Source organism: Typopeltis vanoorti, chromosome 4 (assembly GCF_054136105.1).
Source record: "Typopeltis vanoorti isolate ZY-2024b chromosome 4, IOZ_Tvanoo_1.0, whole genome shotgun sequence".
Classification (NCBI taxonomy): Eukaryota; Metazoa; Arthropoda; class Arachnida; order Uropygi; family Thelyphonidae; genus Typopeltis; species Typopeltis vanoorti.
Window position 1 is genome coordinate 62549739 of NC_143552.1, and position 22919 is coordinate 62572657.

General features: G+C 34.0%; 1 protein-coding gene across 2 annotated transcripts in view; it reads left to right on the plus strand.

The window, feature by feature from the left end:
• Positions 1-22919, plus strand: part of Mtpbeta (mitochondrial trifunctional protein beta subunit) — a 241179-nt gene that overhangs the window by 208455 nt on the left and 9805 nt on the right. For both annotated transcript variants that reach the window (XM_090391842.1, XM_090391841.1), the window contains exon 14: positions 1350-1514. In XM_090391842.1, coding sequence (XP_090247968.1) covers positions 1350-1514 — 165 coding nt within the window. The remainder of the gene's footprint in view (positions 1-1349; positions 1515-22919) is intronic.

The window sequence follows — 22919 nt, forward strand, 5'->3', positions numbered from 1 at the left end:
AAAACCAGCTACACTGGTGGCCCTTCAGAAAGAAATTAAAATGGCATGCACAACAATCCCACTGGACACTTTGGCCGACATTGCCCAAGCAGTAGTTTGCCATAATATTAAGTCTGGATGCTAATGGTAACCACTTTGAGCACCTCGTGTAATTGTAGAAGTCAAAGATAACTTGTATTCATTCCTTGATGTCTGTATAAATTTAGTATTACAATTTTTGTACAGGTTTTTCTTTTGCTGAAGTGTGTATACATTTTTTTGATGGACTCTGTATATCTTTTAAAATCTTATTAGTTTCCTAGATTTCTCAGTCTGTTCTTTCTGTTTTGCATGGGGAGAGGAGAATAATGTTAGATAAATGTATAATTTCAATTCATTTAATGCAAGCTGATAATTTTTGCTCCCTGAGATTCAGTTTGACCAAGACTGCTATTGTGGTTCATAAGCCTCAAAGGCTTTTAAACATTTAATAACTTCATTATTATTATTTTGGTAATCTCCATGGAATCAATAGACTATCATATTATGGACTACCCTGTATTAATTTTTATTATTTATTATAATAATAATAATCTAATATTATTATTTAATAATTATTTTTATTCTTTCTTTTGTTATAATGAAATGCAGAAGCTGGAGATTTTTTTTATTAGTTATGAAAAACCACATCATGAAATGCCTTCCATTTTCAGCTTTGCAAAGACAGGTGCTTTCTGCAGCATGTTCTATGAAAGTTGCTAATGTTTCTGTTGATAGTGTTCTAACTTCTGCATAATTAGCCTGTTAGATTGCCTGGGGGTTTGTTCACATACACCTTTTCTTTCGGGTACCGTCCCCCCACATAGGAAGAAGTCAGGAGCCATCAGATCTGAAGAATACTGTTTTTTGGGGAACACTGAAATTGAATGCTGATTTTCAAAATAAAATTGCATGATTTTGGTTCATTGCTGGGTTGTGGACTTTTTCCATGATTAACTTCCCAATGTTCCTTAGAATACCTGGGGGGGGGATGAAAAAATTAATAATAAAAAGAGTTATTTACATTTTAAACTCTTTGTGACTTATAGGCTACCCTGCATTGGGATTGTTTATTGGTCACCAGAAGAGTAGGAAGCTTGAAAGTGTACCTCCTTTAGAGGAAAGTGATAACTGCACTGCCTGCTACAACCTGTTAGGGCCCCCCCCCCTCCCCATCCAGTTGTGTAGCATTTTTCCGTCATTTTATGATGAATATAGGCTAGTTCTATGATAAAAGAGAATTAATTTAATTTATATCTGCTCTAAACATGGGGGTGGGGGAAATAAAGTTTTGCACTGTTTTTCATATTTAATTTTACATTTTTGTACAGGTTGGTGTACCCCCTTTAGAAAAATTTAATACATGGGGAGGATCTCTTTCTATTGGTCATCCGTTTGGAGCAACTGGAGTAAGGCTTGTTACAACAGCAGCCAATCGCCTTTTGAAAGAAAGAGGACAGTTTGCTCTAATTGCTGCTTGTGCTGCTGGTGGTTTAGTAAGTTTGTTTTATTTTATGTATACGCTATTTGGCTTTTCTATGAACTTTATGATTTTTTTTGTTTGTTTGTTTGCTTACTTGCACATTCATAAGTAGAACTGAAGTGAGTTCGGTCTGTTTGAGTATAACAGTGAATGTTTTTTGTACGTGCTACATGAAATAAATGGTGCTTCAGGGCCAAAAGACCAGAGTTGTCCATTTGGTAGTATAAGCACCTCACATAGCTATATCGCAATCAGCTTTTTCTTTTTTCTTAACATATTATTTTAAAGAATTGTTTGATAGTTTAGATGACATTAGATTTTTAAATGTATTTAGAGCAACAGCTACATATTAAACAAAATTCAGTGTGCGAATAAGGAAATGCCTATCTGAATAAACAGTGATTGTTCTGTTAATACTGTTAACATACAATAATAAAAACAAAAAAAGAACATTTCCAAGTACCAGTAGTAGAAGATAGAATTGCCATTTTAATAGTTCATTCCTTATTATGATCCAGTTTTCCATCTGTACTATATACAATAACTCTCGGAGCAAAATTTCATTCCTAGCATATCTACAGTGTACATGCTACTTATGTGCATTGTTACATTTTATTTATTTATAATCATTATCAATTTTACCTGAATTTTAATTATTGTGATTTTGATGCAACTTTTCACATGAAATTATAATATTACTAAAAAATAACTGGGTTTATTGTCATTATCCAAATATCTAGTAAAAGTTGTAACTTGCTTGCATGGAACCCCTTAATAAGAATCAGGGTGAGATTTTGTATGCTGCTATGGAAGTCACTTATCAGATCATGCAATATTTCATATCTCAGTTTTTTTGACCATCCCCAAAAGGCAGTGTGAGAACTCTGATAAGTAAACATATATTTATAACTAAGACTTTCATTTTCTATAGTTAATATTCTTAATTGAGCTTCCTTAGCTCAGTTGGTATAGATGAGCCCTATGGTAGAAAAGACCCAGGGTTGAATCCTGTCTATGACATGAATCTTTATCAGGAATCTTTAATCAAATGGTGAGTTAGCTGGTCTCATATAGAGGCAGAAGGTTTTTCATCCCTCAAAACTGGCAAACCTTCCCCCATGAACACAACAGATCTACAATCATAAAACTTTCCCTAAGGGGATGCAGCAGAGGAGTAGCATGCCAAATGCATTTAATTTGCCTTGACTCCTAATCACTATCTGTCATATGGAATGGATGGGTTGAAAAACAACAACAATATTAAGAGTACCTTTTATGTATTACATTGTACATCAATCTTTATTGCATGTGTAGTTTTGTATCAAGATTCCTATAATCTGGTAGAACTAGCAGATATTTAAAATAGCAGAAATTATTGGCTGTATTTTTATTATTTTATGTTTATTATGACAACAATCCCAGTTGTAAAGGATAATGGTTAAACATATTATTTTTTTTCTGTTTATAAACTTTAATGTGCTAATAATTTATCTGAAAATATCTAAAATTAAAATTAGGTAAAATTCAGCACTAGGAGAATACAAGTCAGTATTAAAACCAATTTTAACTTATGAATCTTAAGAATCCAAAGATCCAAGGAACTAAAGATTCAAAAACTATAGAAAACAGATGAGGAGGTTCTGCAATAAATTAAGGAAGTGAATAGATGCCGCAATGGCAGAATCATGTTAAAAACGAAGATATTAGAAAGGAGTTTGACGTTGTTCACACATTCCTGGACACTAGAGTGTATATAAGAATTTGATAAGTAACATTTTTTTTTTATTTATAGAATTTTTTGCCCAAACTATCACTAACATATTGATATGATTTGAAAATGGAATAATAGCACAAACATACATAACATAATTGACAATGCATATATGGAGTCATGAATTATAGAAGGGCATCATGGCTAATTATAACTAAAGTTTTATTGAGGTTTATTAAAAGATATAATAAAAAATTTAATATTAATGAGTAATCTAAAACACCACTACATTCTACTACAGTGATAACCATAATCATTAACATCAATGATTCCAGTTATATACTCTCACAAAGTATACAGGATGCTATGTAGTACTAATTAAGTTTACATTAAAACTGGCATCACTCGTTTTCTTCTGTATTAGTCTGTTATTTTTCAGGTATTCTTAAATGTAATATTTTGGGCTTCTAAGACACTACCAACTGCAATAATCCATCTAGATTTGATCTTTCCCTGGTCAGAAGAACACACACTGGGTTAACATATGTAACTCTGCCAGCCTTGTGGTTTTTACTTTGACCATAATTTCACTCTATTCCTTGGGAATTTTTTTTTTTTCTACTAAATCATACTTCGGATACTGTTTTGCTCTTTTTTTTTTCCTCCAATTCAGATGAAGTGACTATAGCATTATAGATTAGCTCTCTACTACTGTTTGATACTCATCTTGTCAGTGATTGCTTTCTAATGTTTTATTATTTTTTTTTTTATATTATTCTGCCATTGATACCACCAGTTTATTCCCCTAGTTTTTCTCAGAACTCTCATATCTGTAGTCTGTGATTATTTTATTTCTAATCAGCTCTAAGCATCAATTAAATGTTTGAACATAGTCTTATATACTGCTAGCTTAGTGTTTTGGCTAATTTCTCTCTGTTTAAATGTGTGTGTGATAGGGTTACCGGATTTTGGACATGGTTTTTTTTTTTTTTTTTTAAGAGCTAACTCTGAACCTTAAAACAGTTTTATTAAATGTTATAATGTAGGAACATATAATAATTAGTGCAGTTCAGGCCTTATATTTAGCACTACTTTTAGCATTCTCTAACAAAACTAGATAGTCTATTACAAGTTTATAGAAATCTTCACAGGAGATATTGATGTTAACTAAACACTGTAAAATTGCTTCCACTGTTATGTCCATCTTACTTCTCTCATCTGTCCATTTAATTGACATTACCGAAAAAATTCTTTCAACATGAGCATTGTAAGTAGGAATGCTGAACAAGTATTCACAAAATATGAACAACTCAGAATATTATTCTTTAAATTTAATTTGTTTTAATATACCATCCATTTTTCATGGCAAGATTTCTTGTATCACTCCTCATTTTTGTTTCTTCTTCAAACATTTTTCTGAGAAATATTACCTGATCAAATAATTCATTGTTGTTGATGTTCTTAGTTTTTAAATATGTACATGTACTCTCAATTTGTTCCCAATATGGAATTTCTTTTAAAACTATCCACATAAACGTATTAAAGTGCTCAAGCGGAGTTATCCATTTTTGCAAATAATTGTAACATGTGCTATAAAAATTTTCTACTTCATTTTAAAAAATTATCTTTCGTTGTTTTTGAAATTTCAATTTCATTAAGAACTGTCTTCAAATTGCTCAGAATAAATTTTTCAACAGCTCTTGCTTTCATTAATTCTAAATTTCTTGTAAGACACTTATTACTTCTATAACACTTATTTTTCTTCCTTCAATTTTCAAAATTTTTTTATTAAGAGTACATTGCATGCTATATGGATTGTTAAAGAAGTCTACCAAAAATTTTGGCGGTTTTTCTTCCAAATTAAAGAACGATTTAAGTATGCAGATGTTATTTCAGTAACATCCACGTACTGTACCGATACCACATTGCACAATGTCCAAATAAAAACTGTTTGAAAATAAGCAAATGCAATATATCTGTACAGAATTATAAATAAAATGCTTATACTAAATAAAAAGCAGCCAATGAAAGGGACCATCGTCACCATGCCACCGTCGTAAATCTGCAGACACAGTAATTTCCTCGAATTGTCAGTTTTTATGGCTTAGAAATCATTTTAAGTTGGATTATTCAGAAAGAATATTGAAAATTATAATTGCTTAACATAATATTTATAATTTCATCTTTTCATTAAAATACGGGACATTAGGTCGTCCCTACAAGTACAATATGGAACAGCAAAATTCAACATAAAACATGGGACATCTGGCAAGCCTAGTATGTGCATGTGTGATATATAAAAATAAACTTAATGTTTTTCCTACACCCATAAAACCAGGTTACATTCATATCACTAGCATTGTTTAAGTACTTCTTGTTTCTTTCCAATATATTCATCTAATTTAAAAACAATTCTGGTTTTCCCCAAAACTGTTAATATAATATATTACTTTCACTTATCTTTATCTCTTAAATAAAATAAGAGAATTGTAATATAAAAGAAACATTGTTTAATAAATATAAAAATTTCCAAATATTTGTACATTATTGGCTGTACAGTTCTATAAACAGATCTTCATTATGACATATGCTCCTTTCTTTGTCTGAATAATAGTCTTCAGTATTCTGTAATACACACTATCATGAAGAACACTATAGAAGAAAAACACAACTTTCTGCTTGAAACATTTTGTTTCAAGCAGAAAGGATAAAATTAAAAATAAACTTGGCTGTAAAGATTGCCAAGAATATAATTTCTTGGCAATCTTTTAAATTTATATTATAACCATTGAAAAAACTTTCACCATCTATATCTGATCTAGAGTGTTTTAATAATAAAATGATACAACTTTTCACTACTTGTCTATGGGAAATATGACTTCTATATTACTTCAACTGGTAGTATCTCTTCTAAGTCTGGATCCCAATGATGACGTTTAATAATCTTTGTTTTTGGGTTTACTTGCTTCCTGGGAAGTACAGAGGCTCTGCTTAGTGGTTTTTTTTTTTTTTTGCCTGTCACTGATGGAGCCACCGCTGAGTTTCCTGTCCCAGAGCAATTCAGATGAAGAGTGATGAGTTTAGCAGTAATCATTTAGGGTAACTCAGTGAGCTTTAGAATGATCTTTTAGATCGCATCGTGTTTTTGGAGAGGTAAAGGTCAAAAGGTCAAAACCAGTCTGGGTAGTAGCCCTTCCCATAATGCATAGCATTACGCATCTCCTGGGAGGGGGGTGCATTGCATTATGGAATGCTAAAGCAATTAATGTGAAGTCATTAGCCTCTATATACAAGTAGCCCAGTTGTGAAGATACTTCATGCACATACTTTGCTTACATGTGCATAAAGGATTAAGGCAAGAATATAGTTTCTTGGTATCTTTAATTTATTGTGTGTGTGTGCACGCACGCATGCACAAGATGCATTCCTTGACAAACTTGAATAGTTGGTCAGAGAAAGGAGAGGTTGCTATGAGAATTTATCAAAAGTGTGTGCTGATAAAACAGGTGGAGGAAACTGAGGTTTTAAACATGAAAATGATTCTAATGATGGATCAAGTGACTTGACATGGTAGGTAATGACATTTAAAGAAAGCATGCAGGTGTGAATGGAAATTGTAGAGTGTAAGATAAGTAATATGTGTAATCTTCTTAGGTTGTTTATACTCTATCTGTTTTGGTTTCCTTTATCCTTTTTTTTTTTTCCTATATTATATCTCTTTAATATCCTCTTTATATCTTAAGGTTTTTCTATATTTTACTTTATCCTATTTATAATCTTATTTCTTTATATCTCTCTTATTTATCTTATATATCTTATTTATCACTACCCACTTCTTAAACTTATGTCTCTGTCCCTTATACAACTCTATTAACTTTAAACTTATATCCTCTTATTCCTTATCTTTACCTCCAGTATTCCTATTTTTATTATACCAAGGATCTCTAGATATTTATTTGAATTAGTGACTGTGCCTCAGGAAATCCTTTTATGGCATTAAATATTACTACTTTCGGTAGATATCATTCCTTACTCTTATATACAGTCATGGCTATCCCTTTATCTAATTCTCGTATTAATTATCTATCTTCCCCACTCACACGCTCAGTTGTTTTTTAGAACAGTGCATCAAAGAATTAAATTATCAGACAACACTCTATTAATATTTAAACAACAAAATTTTAATTCACATAAGACACATTTTTACACTGCATTTTCAATAATAAAAGGAAACATCACAATTTAAATCTGCATAAATAGACTAATAAGTTCCTGCATTATCTCATGCAAAAAATCATGTCACATATTTAACTAATTTTCTTAATGCAACATAAGTCATTTATATTGAGCAATGGTACTTGTTACTAAATTATTAAATCTTACTCATTGAACACATAATCAATATCTTTTACACTCATTTGCTCTTTCCTTTCTATGCTGGGAATTCTATAGGCAAGTTTCAGCAAACAGTTACACTATGACTTATTTCAAACTAAAAATTTCTGACACTTAATCAATTTATAATCTTTAACTGTTAGATTTGCCTATTTAGATCAGCTTCTACTTACAGTCCATTAATAAGTGTTCTCTTAAAAGCTCAAGGAAATTTAACAAACGAGTCAATTCACTTTATAGCTGCTAGCTTCTGTATACTTGGCTTTGAACTGGACTTCCGTTCCGTGTCAGGTCTTTTTTCAGTCTCTCTTTACGCCGGCGATGGGTCACTGATGTTTCCTTGGGACGCTGTGCTGCCGCACTTCGGGTGATGATTATCGGCTTGTGGAATGCTTGCATGCACGTTGGATCAACGGAGCAATTTCTTCCCTCTGACAACAGCTCCCGGTGAAAACTCGTCAATTCGTCATCGACTATCAGTTTTGCCTGGCGGATCGGCTCCTCGTCATCTTTCTTTCAGATCTCCGGCATGCTTTCCCTTGAAGGTCGTGTTCCCGATGGCATACATCTGACGGACAATTGCTGGCAACTTCGCGATTACGACCTCTGGATCGTTGACGAAAATTTCTCGAACCGATGATGCGATCTTTTTGCCTATGCCTTTTATTCAGTCACTTCCGAATCCTTGTGCGGAGATATGTGAACCCCGAACATTTCGGCGAAAACCCTTGATCCTTTTCTTTGACTGACCCTTCCTTTGTTTTTCTCCTACACTCCCTAAATCCTATTCGTTCTGGCAGTGGACATTCATTTGAAGCTTTTGTCGGTCCACCTAGCACTGACCTTGAGCTTCCCATGTCGAACATGCACAAAGTTTGACGTCTTTACAAAGCTCTAAAATTATACTGCTTTACTATTGGCAAGGTATTGCCTTAATACTATACCTTCTAGAATATTCCCTTATTTGGCATAGAGCACATACAAATTCCCATTGGGATTATTTATATATAACATACAACTATTTACAAGTTACAGGTCTTACTGGGCTCGACCTTGGTATACCTTATGTAAAAATATTTAGACTTGTTATAGCTACATAAATAATTTTACATATGGAAGTAGTAAAGTTAAAATCCGAAGAGTGTAGTATGATGATAGAAATCTCTCAGCTTTGATAAATGCTTCATTAAATTAAATGAGGGGTGGAGAAGCTGTAGAAAAAATCTACCAAGTATCAGGAATTGTAAGAAAAGAGAGAAAATATGGGGAGGGGGAAGGGAGAGTAAGATGCAGAAAAATATGAAAACAGTTATGCTGGATAAATGAACATGAAAGTGCTTTCCAGAAGGGAAGATTTATCACATGATTGAGGCTTTGTGCAAGCAAGTAGAACAAGCAGATAATACACATTATTCTATGTAAATTGTTCATCAAAGGAGACTTTTTGAAACAAGTATACAAAGCATATCTATTACAAGAAGAAAGCATTAGAATGCTATATCAATCATGATTAATTGATTACCTAAAAAAGTAGCCCAAATCAGTGAAGATATAGAAAAAGGATGGAAAATATGGAGAAATTTGCATGAATAACAATGGTCAAGAACAATTTTATTCATGCAAATTTCTCCATATTTTCCATCCTTCTATATTTTCACTGATACTTTTTTTCAAAAAAAGAATATAAATAGATGTACTCGAAATGACAGAGGAACAAGATCTATAATAAACTTTAATAAAGATAATCCATAAAGAAGTATCTGAAGTTAAGTACTACTTGGGGGAAAAAAATCAAAAAGAAAAACATTAAAAATCTGAAACACAGATATAGAAAATGCAATAAAAGAAAAACAAATGTCATACAAAATCATCCCTCAAAAATATACAAAGGAAACAGAAGAAATATAAAAACAACAACAAAGAAATATAGCTAAAACCATAGTACAGAAAACTCACCAAGATTCTTGTGACAGATTTATTAATAAAATAGAAGAAAAGACATACATGGAAGACAAGACATCACCTACAAAATATTAAGGAAATTAAACAACAAAGAAAGAGATACAGCACAAATCAACATAATACAAGAGAAACGATGGATAGAATATTATAAGAATTTATGGTATGACCTAGGTTTAATAACAGAAAATAATAATGAAGAAATCAGCACTGATATAGAACCAATAAAATTGGAAGAACTAAAAAAAGCAATAAAAGTATCAAAAAATAGAAAATCAACTGGATTAAATGGCATAAATACAGAGCTTTGGAAATATGGTAGAGAATATTTACATTAGATTCTTAAAATTAATAACTGTTGAAGGAAATGTGAGGGTCCATCAGATTGATTAAAAGCTAAGGATATATCTATATTTAATAAAGGAGACAGAGAATTTGGGGAAATTACAGAGGAATAAGTTTATTAAATAAAGATTACAAAATTTACAGTAAAATCCTGAATAAAAGACAGAAATATTTCAAACAATCTACACTCAGAAAAACAAAATGGTTTCAGACATGAAATATCATGTATAGACAATATTTATGTGCTAAAACAAATTAGTGAAAAAAGATAAGAATTTAATTTAGAGACTCATATGGCATCAAGATTACTTGAAAGTTTTTGAATAAAATTTGCAGAGAAAAACTATGGAACATAATGGAAAAACAAGTATATCCATTGCATTTAGTATAAGCTACAAGTATATCCATTGCATTTGGTATAAGCTATAAAAAGTTCATATTCATATAAAGATACAAAAATATAGTTTGTTAATAAATTAACAGAAGAGATTGAAATAAATCAGTTTCAGACAGGAATATAGCTTATCAATATATTCAATATCCTATTCAACTCTACAATATTACAGTTCTATTCAATATATATACAGTGGTACCTTGGCTAACGAGTGACCCTGCTAACAAAGATTTTTTCGCTGTTTTTTTGACTCTGCTAACGAATATTTTAGTGGATGCATGTGCTAACATAAAGCAGCAAACATGAACGGTCGGGCCATTCCAGGAGCTCATCTTTCCCATCTGTATATGTGTGTGTGACAAAGAAATGAGCTGACCACATCACCTAGGGGAGACCCACCAATCCGACTGGGTTGTTTACATTCGAGACAGCGAGAAGTGAGATGCCTCATACTAGTGTCGGTACGGTGCACGCTCCGTGTGGCTGTGAATGCGAGAGGTAAGTGTGATAGCATTTATTCTTTACTTGGCTAAATTCTACTATGGGGGATTAATTTATAATTAGTAAATTCTATTCTTATCTAATTAAATAAATAATATGCTATATGTCATATTTCTTTTATATTTTTCAGAAAAAAATTTTCTTGACAATGGGTCCAAAAAAGTGAGTGACAAACCCAAGGGAAGTAGAAAGTTGCTCACAATTGAGCAAAAGAAAGAAATAATTTCAGCATATGAAAGAGGAATCAGAATTGTGGATTTAGCAGTCGAGCATGGCATAGCATCATCACCAATAGCTACAATTTTGAAGGAGGAGGAGATTAAGGCAGCTTCAGTTCTGGTGTGAAGACCTTGGCCTCTCAATCCCAAAGAAGTTCTGTGAATGAAGAAATGGAAAAGCTTCTGACAATCTGGATAAATGAGCATCAAATGGTGGGTGACACTATGATGTCATCAAGAGATGATCTGCAGCAAAGCCAGATTGATTTATGAAAATTTGAAGAAAAATGTGGCAGGACATAGTACAGCAGAGGCAGAGGAAGAATTCAAAAGCAGAGGATGGTTTGAGAAGGTCAGGGATCCATAGTGTAATTAGACATGGAGAAGAAGCCAGTGCAAATAAAGAGGAGGCTGAGTAGTTTGTTAGAGAATTTCAGGAGTGGACCATCATCATGGATACAAGCCAGAACAAGTGTTTAATTGTGACGAAACTGGGTTCTTCTGGAAGCAAATGCCCAAAAGAACTTTCATCACAAAAGAAGAGAAGTGTATGCCAGGGTACAAACCTATGAAAGATAGAATAACTCTTCTATTTTGTGCTAATGCAAATGGTGATCCATTGTTGGTCTACCACTCTGAGACATCAAGAATTTTCAAGAAGGAGAATGTTTGCAAGCCCATGTTTAGTGTTTATTGGAAGTCAAACACCAAGGCATGTGTAACAAGAAGCATATTCACAGAGTGGATCGTGGAGGTGTTTGGGCCCACAGTGAAAAAGTACCTGAGAGAAGAAAACTTGCCTGAAAAAGCTGTGCTTCTTCTGGACAATGCTCCAGGGCATCCACCTGGCTCGAAAGAAGATTTGGAGGCAGAATTTAACTTCATCAAGATAACATTTCTCCCTGCAAACACCACATCTATTTTGCAACCCATGGACCAACAGGTCATATCAAACTTTAAGAAATTGTATACAAAACACATGTTCCAAAGATGTTTTGATGCAACTTCATTTACCAGTTTGACCCTGAGGGAATTCTGGAAGGATCATTATCATATTCTTCATGCTATTCAAGTCATTGCCATGGCATGGGATGAAATGTCAGTTAGGACACTTAATGCTGCTTGGAAAAAGTTATGGCCAGGCTGCTGCAAGATAAGAAGTGCTGTTTCCAGTGTTGAAGATGCTGCTGGGGAACTTGCTGCTGAAAATGCTGACATTGTAAATAAGATATTCTCCTTGGGCAAAGCATTACATTTGGAGGTAAATGAAGATGTAGAAGAATTAGTTGAAGAACACTCAAAAGATCTGACAACAGAAGATCTTGAAGAATTGAAAAAGCAACTGAATCAGGAAAGAGACAAGGAAGGTAAAGAATGCTCATCAGAGGAGGAGGACAGCAATAAAAAGGGAAGAATGCCAACAGGTGACAGTAAAAAATGCTGCACTACTGGGAAGAGTTTGTCTTTGGCTATAAAGTGGCATCCCAACAAAGCTGAAATGAACAGACTTTGTGCCTTGGTTGAAGACAAGTGTCTGAATCACTTTAAAAACATTCTGAAAAAAAGAGAAGTTCAATTAACTTTGGACAGATTTTTGAGTTCTCCTTTAACAAAGAGACAGAGGCCAGCCAGCTACTGAAGAAGAGACTTACCTTGCATAAACTTTGAAAATTTGGAAGAAGAATAGTAAAAACATCGTGTACATATTTTCAGTTTAATAAAGTGTATATAATAGTGTAAAGATCGTTCAGTTTTTCATTCTACTTTCAATTCTTGTTCATCTCAGCCTTTGGTGAGTTTTTGCCCTTTTATAGTGTGCTTTTTACTATTTTATAAAACTTATCTTTAAATAGTAGGCAGCATCCAGAAAGAATTAAACGATTTTCTATAGAAACCTACGGGAAATCACGTTTCAGCTAATGAATGTGATGCTGGAACGAATTATCTTCGTTAGCCGAGGTATCACTGTGTGTATATATATATGCTGATCATATTATTAAAATATGGAAAACAAAAAAAAAGAAAAAAAAAAAGAGGTATCCAGTTAACCAAAAGAACTGTTATCAATACAATGCTGTATGCAGATGATCAGATTATATTATAAGACAATGAAAATGACTTTCAAAAATCAGTTTATGAATTAACAGAATAAGCCAACAATACAATTTAAAAATTTCACAAAAGAAAACAAAAGTCATGGCATTTAAAGGTTGGGATTATGTTATATCAAAGTAGTTATAGAAAAAAAAAATAATAATAATACAGCAGATGACACAATTTAATTATTTAGGCTGCATAATAACATATCTAAAAGATAAAGATATAGATGAAGAAATAAATTTCAGAAAATCTGTGGAACAATTAAAAGGACAATAAATAAAATAAACAAGACAATAAATTCAGCTTAAATTTTATAAAGTAATGGCAACTCACCACAATGTTATATGGTTCAAAAACTTGGACAGTGAAAAAGAAAGATGAAAGTAAAATATAAGTTGCAGAGATGAGATTTTTAAGAACAATTAAAGGATGCACAAAATTGGACCATATAAGAAATTAAGACATCAGAAAAGAACTAGATATTTATAACATAAATGAAAAGATCAAGAAATATAGAGAGAAATGGAAAGATATTGGCTACCAAAAGAGGTGGATAGATATAGACTAAAGGGGGGGGGGGGGGGGGAACCAGTGACATGATGGAAAGACCAATGAAGCCAGAACAGGCAAATGTCTAATCCTTGAAGAGAAGAAGAAGATGATTATTATTTATACAACAATTGATAATATCCTATCCTATTCCCTCAGACATGGCTGTGGGAGTAGCTATATGCTACCATACTAGGGAGATGATTATGAGCAAGGTGGTTTCCCCGTTGCCTTCCTTACCATAGTATATTTTTGAATGTGAAATCAGTGTTCATCCCTCAAAACAGGCAAACCAGTTTTGAGGGATGAAAAACCCTCCACCTCCGTATTAGACCTGTTAATTCGCCTTTAGTCAAAAAAGACCAGATAAAGGTTCCTCACATCACTGATGGGAATTGAATCCAGGTTTTTCTGACCAAAGGCCTTAGTCTATACTGACTGATCTATGGAGACTCCAATTTATGGTATAATAATAATAATATAACTGAGGTTTTGATCAGCCTTTTTTTTTTTTACCTTGGGTATAAACAGACTGACTTGTCTGTTTGCTTACTTGGGAAATGGAGTAAAAAACCAGGTTTATATTTAAAATAACTTGGTAATCTTTAACACAGCCTTTTTTTTTTTTTTTAAGCATTTAACATGGGGAATATAGTTGAAGTCAGTGTATTTCATCCTCGTGAAAGTTACATATATGAGAAGCTGGAGTACAGAGTATGGTGGAGAAGGGACTGATGGTGAGTAAGCAGGCAGTATATGGGGAATTAAGTAAACTTGATGTTAATAATGTGATATGATTTGACTGTATATTGCCATGTGTCTTGAGGGAGTGCTCTATGGAATTAATGGCACATTTGGGATACCTGTTTAACTCAAGGCTTGTAACAGGGCCAGTCCCAAAAGAATTAAAAGTGGGAAAAATTGTTCCACTTCACAGAGGAGGAAGGGATAAGACTGATGCTACAAATTGTAGCCCGATCTTTGTGCCTGGGGTTGCTATTAAGATGTTAGAGAAATTGGCAAGGACTAGGATTCAGAAGTAGACTCATAATAGCAGTATCTTTATGATGGTCAGCATGAGTTTGTTGGGGTGGGGGACACATTTTAACAATCCACTTATGTAGTACAACAAGATGACAAATTCATTTGATAAGGAGATACATATATGGTGATGTACTTTGATTTTTCAAAGACCTTTCATAAACTGCCACATGACAAGCTAATAACATGCTAAAACAGATGGGATTAGATAGCAGACCAGTGAGTTTGAAAGCTGATTGGCTATCAGATAGTTATCAACAGGTTGTGTATGGGGGAGTGGTATCCCAAAAGAGGAATTTCACTAGAGTGCTGCAGGGATCTGTTTTGGGAGCATTATTGTTTATACTTGAATGTTAATGATATTGGGACTGGCTTAACTGGAGATGTGCATCTGTTCTCCAGTGATGCAAAGTTGGAAAGGGCTATGACAAGTAGAGCAGATGTTGTGGCTTTGCAAGAGGATGGGAGTGGGCAAATGATTGTGGCTATCAGTTTAATGTTGCAAAGTGCAAGGTCTTGAAATTTGATAAGCAAGGTTGGGATGCATAGTATACAATTAATGGAGAAATTTGGATTTACTCTTACTCTTCACTATTACCAATATCATCCCAAGATTTATATGTAGTTTCTTTAGCAATAGGTTTCTCACATTTTTGATATATTCTCTGAGGGGACATGCTGATTTACTTTTGATATGGTTTTTCTTTCTAGCAGTGGATGTGTTTATGTTCTTGATTTCATGATATGAAGCTCAGATTTTTCTATCCTTGCAGACAATTTCACTTTCTTCCTGGCTGAATCAGTTTACATAATCTTCAGATTTTACACTGTGTCTACAAGATTTGTTGATTCTTATTTAAATTTCCTCTGTATTTATTTATTTTTTTTTTTTCAATAATGTTTGTATATTTGAATCTGCAGTTTACTTCTGAAAGCTGCTGAACTTTATTTTTAAAATTTTTCATGTTCAGAACATGGACTAGTTATTACTAATATGTTATCTTATCTGTTCTCTGCTTTTTGATTTCTTTTTCTCTTGTTCATGCTCTGTTTAATATGTTTATTTGTTTGTGAAACAACATTTAACTGTGCCAGTTAAATCCTTTTGAGTATGAGTTTATGAGAGTCTTAAGCAGAGATATTATTCCCCTTTTTCTTTGTGATCAATACTTTTGTGTCAGTCATGGCTAAATTCAATAACTAACATAATTTCAATTCCTTAACCTTTGTTGGTCACAGTTTTTAGGATTAGTGCATTGACAATCAGCCTCTCTGTATTGTTTCACAAAATTTAATGAAGCTCGAAAAATATTTTACAATGCTTAATCTAACTCGAAACATAATTACAAAAAACAGTCACGGACAATTTAATGGGAGTCTGTCTTAAACTTAAGTTTCCAAAATTCCTCACAATTCTTTTTCATATCCCATCTATAGTCTAGTACAATTTACAAGTCATTCCTATTTATAAACATTTAGACATGACTAGCATGAAAGTTCATTATATATAACAGATACATTTTGGTTTACTGATTCAAGGTGTTAACTGACCAGTATATTATACTGGTCATCCTTAGCTGCCTTACCACTTTTTGTCAATCAGTAAAAGGCGTATAGTGATTGTTTGGTCACAAATTTTTGACTCATATTCCTTTTTTTTTTTGCTTTATGCTGAGCCCATACACAAGTGGTTGGTTAACCAACCTATAGTATGTTAGTACCACGTATGGGTAATGGGTCAGGAAAGGAGAAACTTTGTTTACATTTGATTTAAAAGCCTGTATATTGTATTCCTTGGGAAACACATCAGAGGGAAGACTGTTCCCAATTTCCTCCTCCTTCATCCCTGCTACCAGTCATGAAGGAGGAGGAAAAGAAACTTGTTCTGTTGGTTTCAAGGTATACTGTGAAGGGATGTTAGGTGGCAGCTGCACATGTTCCATTAGACTTAGTGGGGGAATTATTGATGCTATACAGGGTGTCCGGGATAAATTTGACAGTTTCGTAAGGAAAAATAAAATCTTCTTTGTATCTATTAAATTTAATGAATTGACAAAAAAACATTACAGGCAGAGTTAATTACAATACTATCAACAAGATTTACTCAAAATAACCACCATTAGCATCGATCACAGCTTCAATTCTGCTTCGGAACCTCGAACAAGCTGATGCTACAGTCTCCCTGGGAAGGGCCGCAAAAACTGTTTTAATTTTATCCATTAACTGGGCTTTTGTATTACTGGAAGTGCGATTGGTGTCTTTTTCAACTGCGCCCCATACAAAATAATCCATGGGGTTAAGGTCTGGGGAGTTTGGAGGCCAAACATTTGGACTGGTGAAGTCGTAGAAATTTTCAGACAACCATTTTTGACTTTTCCCAGAGGTGTGGCAAGGGGCCGAATCCTGCTGCCATACATACGGCCTACCATTGGCTACCCTTGTTATCCAGGGCTTGACTACAGTTAGCAACTCCACGAACAAAGCCCGAATTCCAATGCCAGGGTTCTTCAACACCTGTTCCTGCAGATTTGCGAGGAATTCTGCTGTACGAACGCAATCAGATCGTCTGCTAGGGATCTTTCTTCTTGCTACATCCTCGTAGTCACCATTGCAAGTCTCTAGTTCATGCCTGATTGTTTTTACTGTATTCAGGGAGCATTGGGCAGCAGTCGTAATATCCTTATTTTGATGGCGGGCACGAATCATCATGATACAAGTTATTCTCTTCCATGATTCAGGTGGGTTCCAGCTATCCATCCTTTCTGACATCTTGTATATGAATGAAGAAGGGTCCAAACTTTTAAATGAAGAGAAGTGTGTGTTAATACATGTAACTTACGGAAAAATATAATTAATTATAAATATGTCAAATTTATCCCGAACACCCTGTAAATACTTGCTTGGAAATATTTATAGAATACACAATACAGAAACCAAACATCTGTGCAAAAGTGGGAGTAGTGAGTTGGTAAGAGATGGGTTAACAATCAACCTAATTGCTCTCCTCTGTATATTGAGTCAAGCCTTTTGAGGAAGCTTTTGGGGGGGGGGGGGGCTCCAAATGCAAGAGCAGTATTCAATAGCTGGGCAGATTTGTATAAGGTTAACAGCTGTCCAGAGGTGAAGTATACATCTTATTTGAAACACTTAGCTTATATTACAATAGTCATTTTATTGCAGAGTATGGAGTTATTCCATTTTTTTTCTTTCTTTGTTTTTCAATTCATAAAGGATATTTTAAGTTGAAAAAAAAAAAAGCATACAGTATAATGCAAGCATTCTTTTGTCATTTTAAAAAAAATCTTATTTAAAAATGCAATTAGCATTTTTCCAAAATTTGAATTTACACTGAGGTTGGCTCATTGCATAGGTTTGAATTTCAAAACAAAAAGCTTGGATTGTTGTTCAGAAGTGGAAGCAGGTGAGTTTGTGTGAAGGCATTGATGAGGCAAGTGAGTGTGAGAATGACCAAGTGCAGAATCTAGTTTGCCGAGCAAAAATAATGAATAGGATAATCAGTTCACGAAATAAAGTAGAGTGGGAGGCCCTAAAGGGATACTGCAGTTTCTATACACTAATGCCAGAAGTATCAGGAACAAGAGGGAGAAGTTTTGGGCATTGGTTAGTGCAACTTCACGAAAAGTTATAGGCATTAAAGGGACTTGGCTAACAGTAGATGATGTAGTTAGAGGGATACAATGTGATGGGTTTATCATTCTCAGGGAAGATAGAGGAGATAAGATGGAGGGGCACTACTGATGATAGTGGATGAATTGCAGCCAAAAAGAATAGAAGATAGGCAAGAGGGTGGCTATCATTTGAAGCAGTCTGGTGTGAGATCAAAGCCAGTAAGAAAATATATAGTTGGTTGTTGCTATAGGCCAAGGAGTTCCATAAATCATCTGGAAGATATGCATCGGCAAACGAATACAATGAGCACAGGTCAAGTGATTATTATGGGAGACTTCAACTATGGAGATATAGACTGGAAGGGGGGAAAAAAAAGATCACACGGCAGGAAGGAAATGGAATTTTTACACATACTAAGAGATAATTAAATGAGACAGCATGTGATGGAGGGGATTCAGGATGTGAGAGTACTGGACCTGGTCATAGAATCAGAAGAGCTATCCATAATCAAGGTGGCCACATTGCCTCCAATTGCAAAAGTGACCATGCAGGCTTGACTTTGGAGATTGAAAAATATGAGGAATATTCTGTCATATGTGGAACTACAAGGCAGGTGCTTATGAGAAAGCTTAAATCTGTGTCATGGCATAAAATACTGCAGGGTTGAGGATGTTAGTAGTGCATGGGATATAGTTATGGGTCATCTAGAAGAAGCAATATTAAATTAAGGTAAGTGGGGTTAATCAGGTAGAAGTTTGATGAATGAGTAATATCATTCATCAAACTCCTACCTGATATATATAAAGAGAAAGGGAACAAACAATCTCATGAACAGCACAAGGCTCAGGCAAGAAAGGTAAAATCAAATTATGAGAAGAATCTAGCCAAGCAGATCGAAGGAAATCCCAAAGATTTCTTTCATTACATGGAAAGTAAGAGGAAGAATGACTATGGAAGATTAACCTTAATGAGCGATGATGGTCATGAGGTGACAGAAGCAGATAGAATAGTTGAGTTACTGAGTGACCACTTTGCAAGGGTATATCATCCAAGTGAGGTTACTACTTTTAATTATGACAAGCTGTTATAATTAAAGTGTGTGTCACATATGTTATTAATAATAACATGTGGCAGATACTAATATGGAAACAGAGGTAGATGAATTGCAGAATCTCAATGTAAATACAGCTGTGGGATTAGATGGAATATCAATTCAGGTTTTGCAAGAATGTGCAAGGGAACTGACAGTGCCTCTGACTATGTTCTTTAATTAAGTCTCAGCTCTGGTAGAGTTCCAAGGGAGTGGAAATAGGACAAAATAATTCCCTTGCATATTGGTGGTTCTAAGACTGCAGTAGCAAATTATAGACCAATCAGTAACTCAGATGTGGTGGTAAAAGTACTGGAAAAATTGATCATAAAGAGAATTCAATAATGGGTGGATAAAAATATGATACTATGAGGGACAACATGGTTTTATAATAGAAGAGTCAGTCGTGCCTTAATAATTTACTTACTTTTTATAATAGAGTAACAGCAGAGTTGGATAAAGGAAATGGCTACATGATGATTTTGCAAATGCATTTGACAGAAGACAGAATACCAGAAGGAATTCTCTTATGCAAATTAGAACAAATTAGGATGGATATGACTCTGGTTAAGTGGATAAGAGGGTGGCTCCTGGACAGATATCCGAAAGTGGTATATGGAGGAGTAGAATTGAGGCAGCGAAAACAGGTGACTAGTGGTGTGCTGCAAGGTTAAGTGCTGGGACCATTGATGTTTATTTCGTACATTAAAAAGGATAGGAAATATTCAGTTGTTTGCTCTGAAATTAAGTAGAGTAATAATTAATCATGGTGATGTGAAGAGCTTGCAGGACGATTTAAAGATAGTCCATTAGATTACTTAGCTATTGAAGAACACATTAACAAGTAGAGATAAGGAAGTTGTTTCTCTTTATAAGGGCTTGATACATCCACATCTCGATTATGCTTAGGTCTGGTTTCCTGGGTTTCTTGGGGATGAGGAAGTGGTGGAAAAGATTCACAGGTGAGCAACTAAGACGGTGAGTGGTCTGAGGAATGTTCCCTATGAGGATGTGTGGATTGCGGAAAGTGGTGGATACAAGAAAAAGAGAGGATATGATAGAAACATTTAAGTTGCTTAGAGGATTTTATAGGATCGATGCAGGGGAAATGTTTTAGCACTTGGCTAGAGGGGCCAGAAGAATGGGAGGGGGTCATCCTTGAAAGTTGAATAAAAGTGTGGTTAATAGTGGTGTGAGCACTAGATTTTTTTGCATGGAGAATTAATGAATGAGTGGTGGAATGGGTTGACAGTCAGTTGTGAGTGCTTTGTCTGTTAATGGGTTCAAGGAGAGGTATGATAGATTGTGTGTATAGTGTGGTTCTCCCATGATGAGTCTTCGGATTCCATGGAGGTGCCCATACAATTATAATAATAATGACAGTAATACTCCACTTTACAATTCTTTACTATATGACGATCTGCTCGTATGCTACTACATATCAACCGATGTGTATTCATGTACTCAGTTTATTTGCAACACCGTTGCTCAATTCCTCTCTCTGAATTGATTTGTAGCACTGTAGTGTCCCTGTGTTTTGGCATTTTGCTGAGAATTATAAACTGTTTATAACTAGTATTTTATTATTATTAGTAATAATAGCAGATAAAATTCAAAGTAAGGGTGCTGTCGCTACATTGAAAAGAAGATAAGCAAACTTATTGCATTACATGCTAAAATAAACATTTTTACATTTAGTGATGATGGCATATTGAACACTGATTGCTGCCACAAACTAAACGTATCTCTAACTACTGTTGTTTAGATCACCAACATGTTGGTGATGTAAACCACAACAGAAGTATCTCTTCCAGCTTAGCACATCATTTCTGTACGTCTAACCACATGATAGAGTGGCAAAACAGTTCCATGCCATATCTCGATGACGACTACAGACATCGTTTATTCAAGGAAGCCACAATAGTGTCAATAACTGGCAGAAACCGCAACATAAATCAGGGTGTAATTCTAAACAGTTCGTGGAAAAGCCTTATCCTCTCTCTTAATCAAGCTGAACTACAGCTAGCCAGTAATCACATTACACGTTTACAACAAACACGCATGTGTGATAATGAATAAGAACAATAAGTCCTCTCTGTCACGCGAACGTGTAACCTTAGCCACTAGTTGATTTACAACGTTTTTTATGTTCCTTTCAATTTGCATTTACTAGTTTTTATATCTTTTCATAAACACCTTGAAAAAGCCAGACAGTCTGCTGGCGAAACTGGTAGACTATAATATAAGTTTGTTTTTATGGTCAGCATTAAATAAAATTGTATTTTAATTATAAACGACCAAATATGTTTAGTTTAAAGAGAATTTTCAAATCAGTTATTACCTTAAACACATAGCCAGGAAACTATGAGAATAATTAAGACCTGTATTTCATTAGATATGAAAAATATATATCATATGATGCCAAGAGTAGAGTTGTTTAAACACTACAGTTAAATGGTGTAAACAGGGCATTATACAGAATAATACAGTTAACCCTTGAAGAATGCAGGTTTGAATGCATGGTTCCACTTATTTTTTTTTGAATAAATATTGAAACAATTTTTGGAAATTTGCAACAATTTAGAAAACTCTCAGATGAACCACGTAGCCTAGAAATATTTAAAATATTAAGAAAAAGTTAGGTATGTCATAAATGCATAAAATATATGTAGATACTAGTCTATTTTATTATTTACTACCATAAAATATACTCAAATCTCTTATAAAAAGTTAAAATTTATCAAAAATTATGCACACAACTACTTACAGACCATACATGGTCATTTGCAGTCGAGAGAAATGTAAACAAACATAAGGATGCAGTAGTATATCATAACTGCACAAAATTAACTTATTAATTAGTTAAATTAATTATCATGAAATAAAAACTTTATAACAATTCATTCATTATATAGGCTAGGTTACCATAAAGCAATCACATTGCTACTTCTTCGTTATCAATACATGAATCGTTATATTTGTAAATAAATATGAATAATTTCTTTTTCATGTTATCTTTTCATTTTTGGTGAAAACGTATAACATATACAGTATTTTTTTTATCATATATGACAATATATGCCAGCCTGGTTGGCCAAGTGGTTAACATATCTTCTCTCCAGCCAAAAGACTGTGGGTTCGAATTTCATTGTGGGCATGGATGTTTGTGAATGCCTGTGGAAATGCTAGTGGTGGTGGGCAGTAGATAATGATGGTAGTTGGCGGATTGAGTGATGGAGAGTTGAGATGGGTGCCCTTCCTCGATGAGCCTTTGGCCTTGTTGGAGATATATAATAATAATAATAACGTTGATGGTGTTATTAATGTTACTGACAGACAATTCATGTTGTAAACAGATGACACAAACTTACTGTACCAATAAATACAGTATAGTAAAGTATTTTCACTTCCTTATGATTTTCTTTTCTCTAGCTTATTTTATTGTAAGAATATTGTATATAATGCATACACACCATGCAAAATAT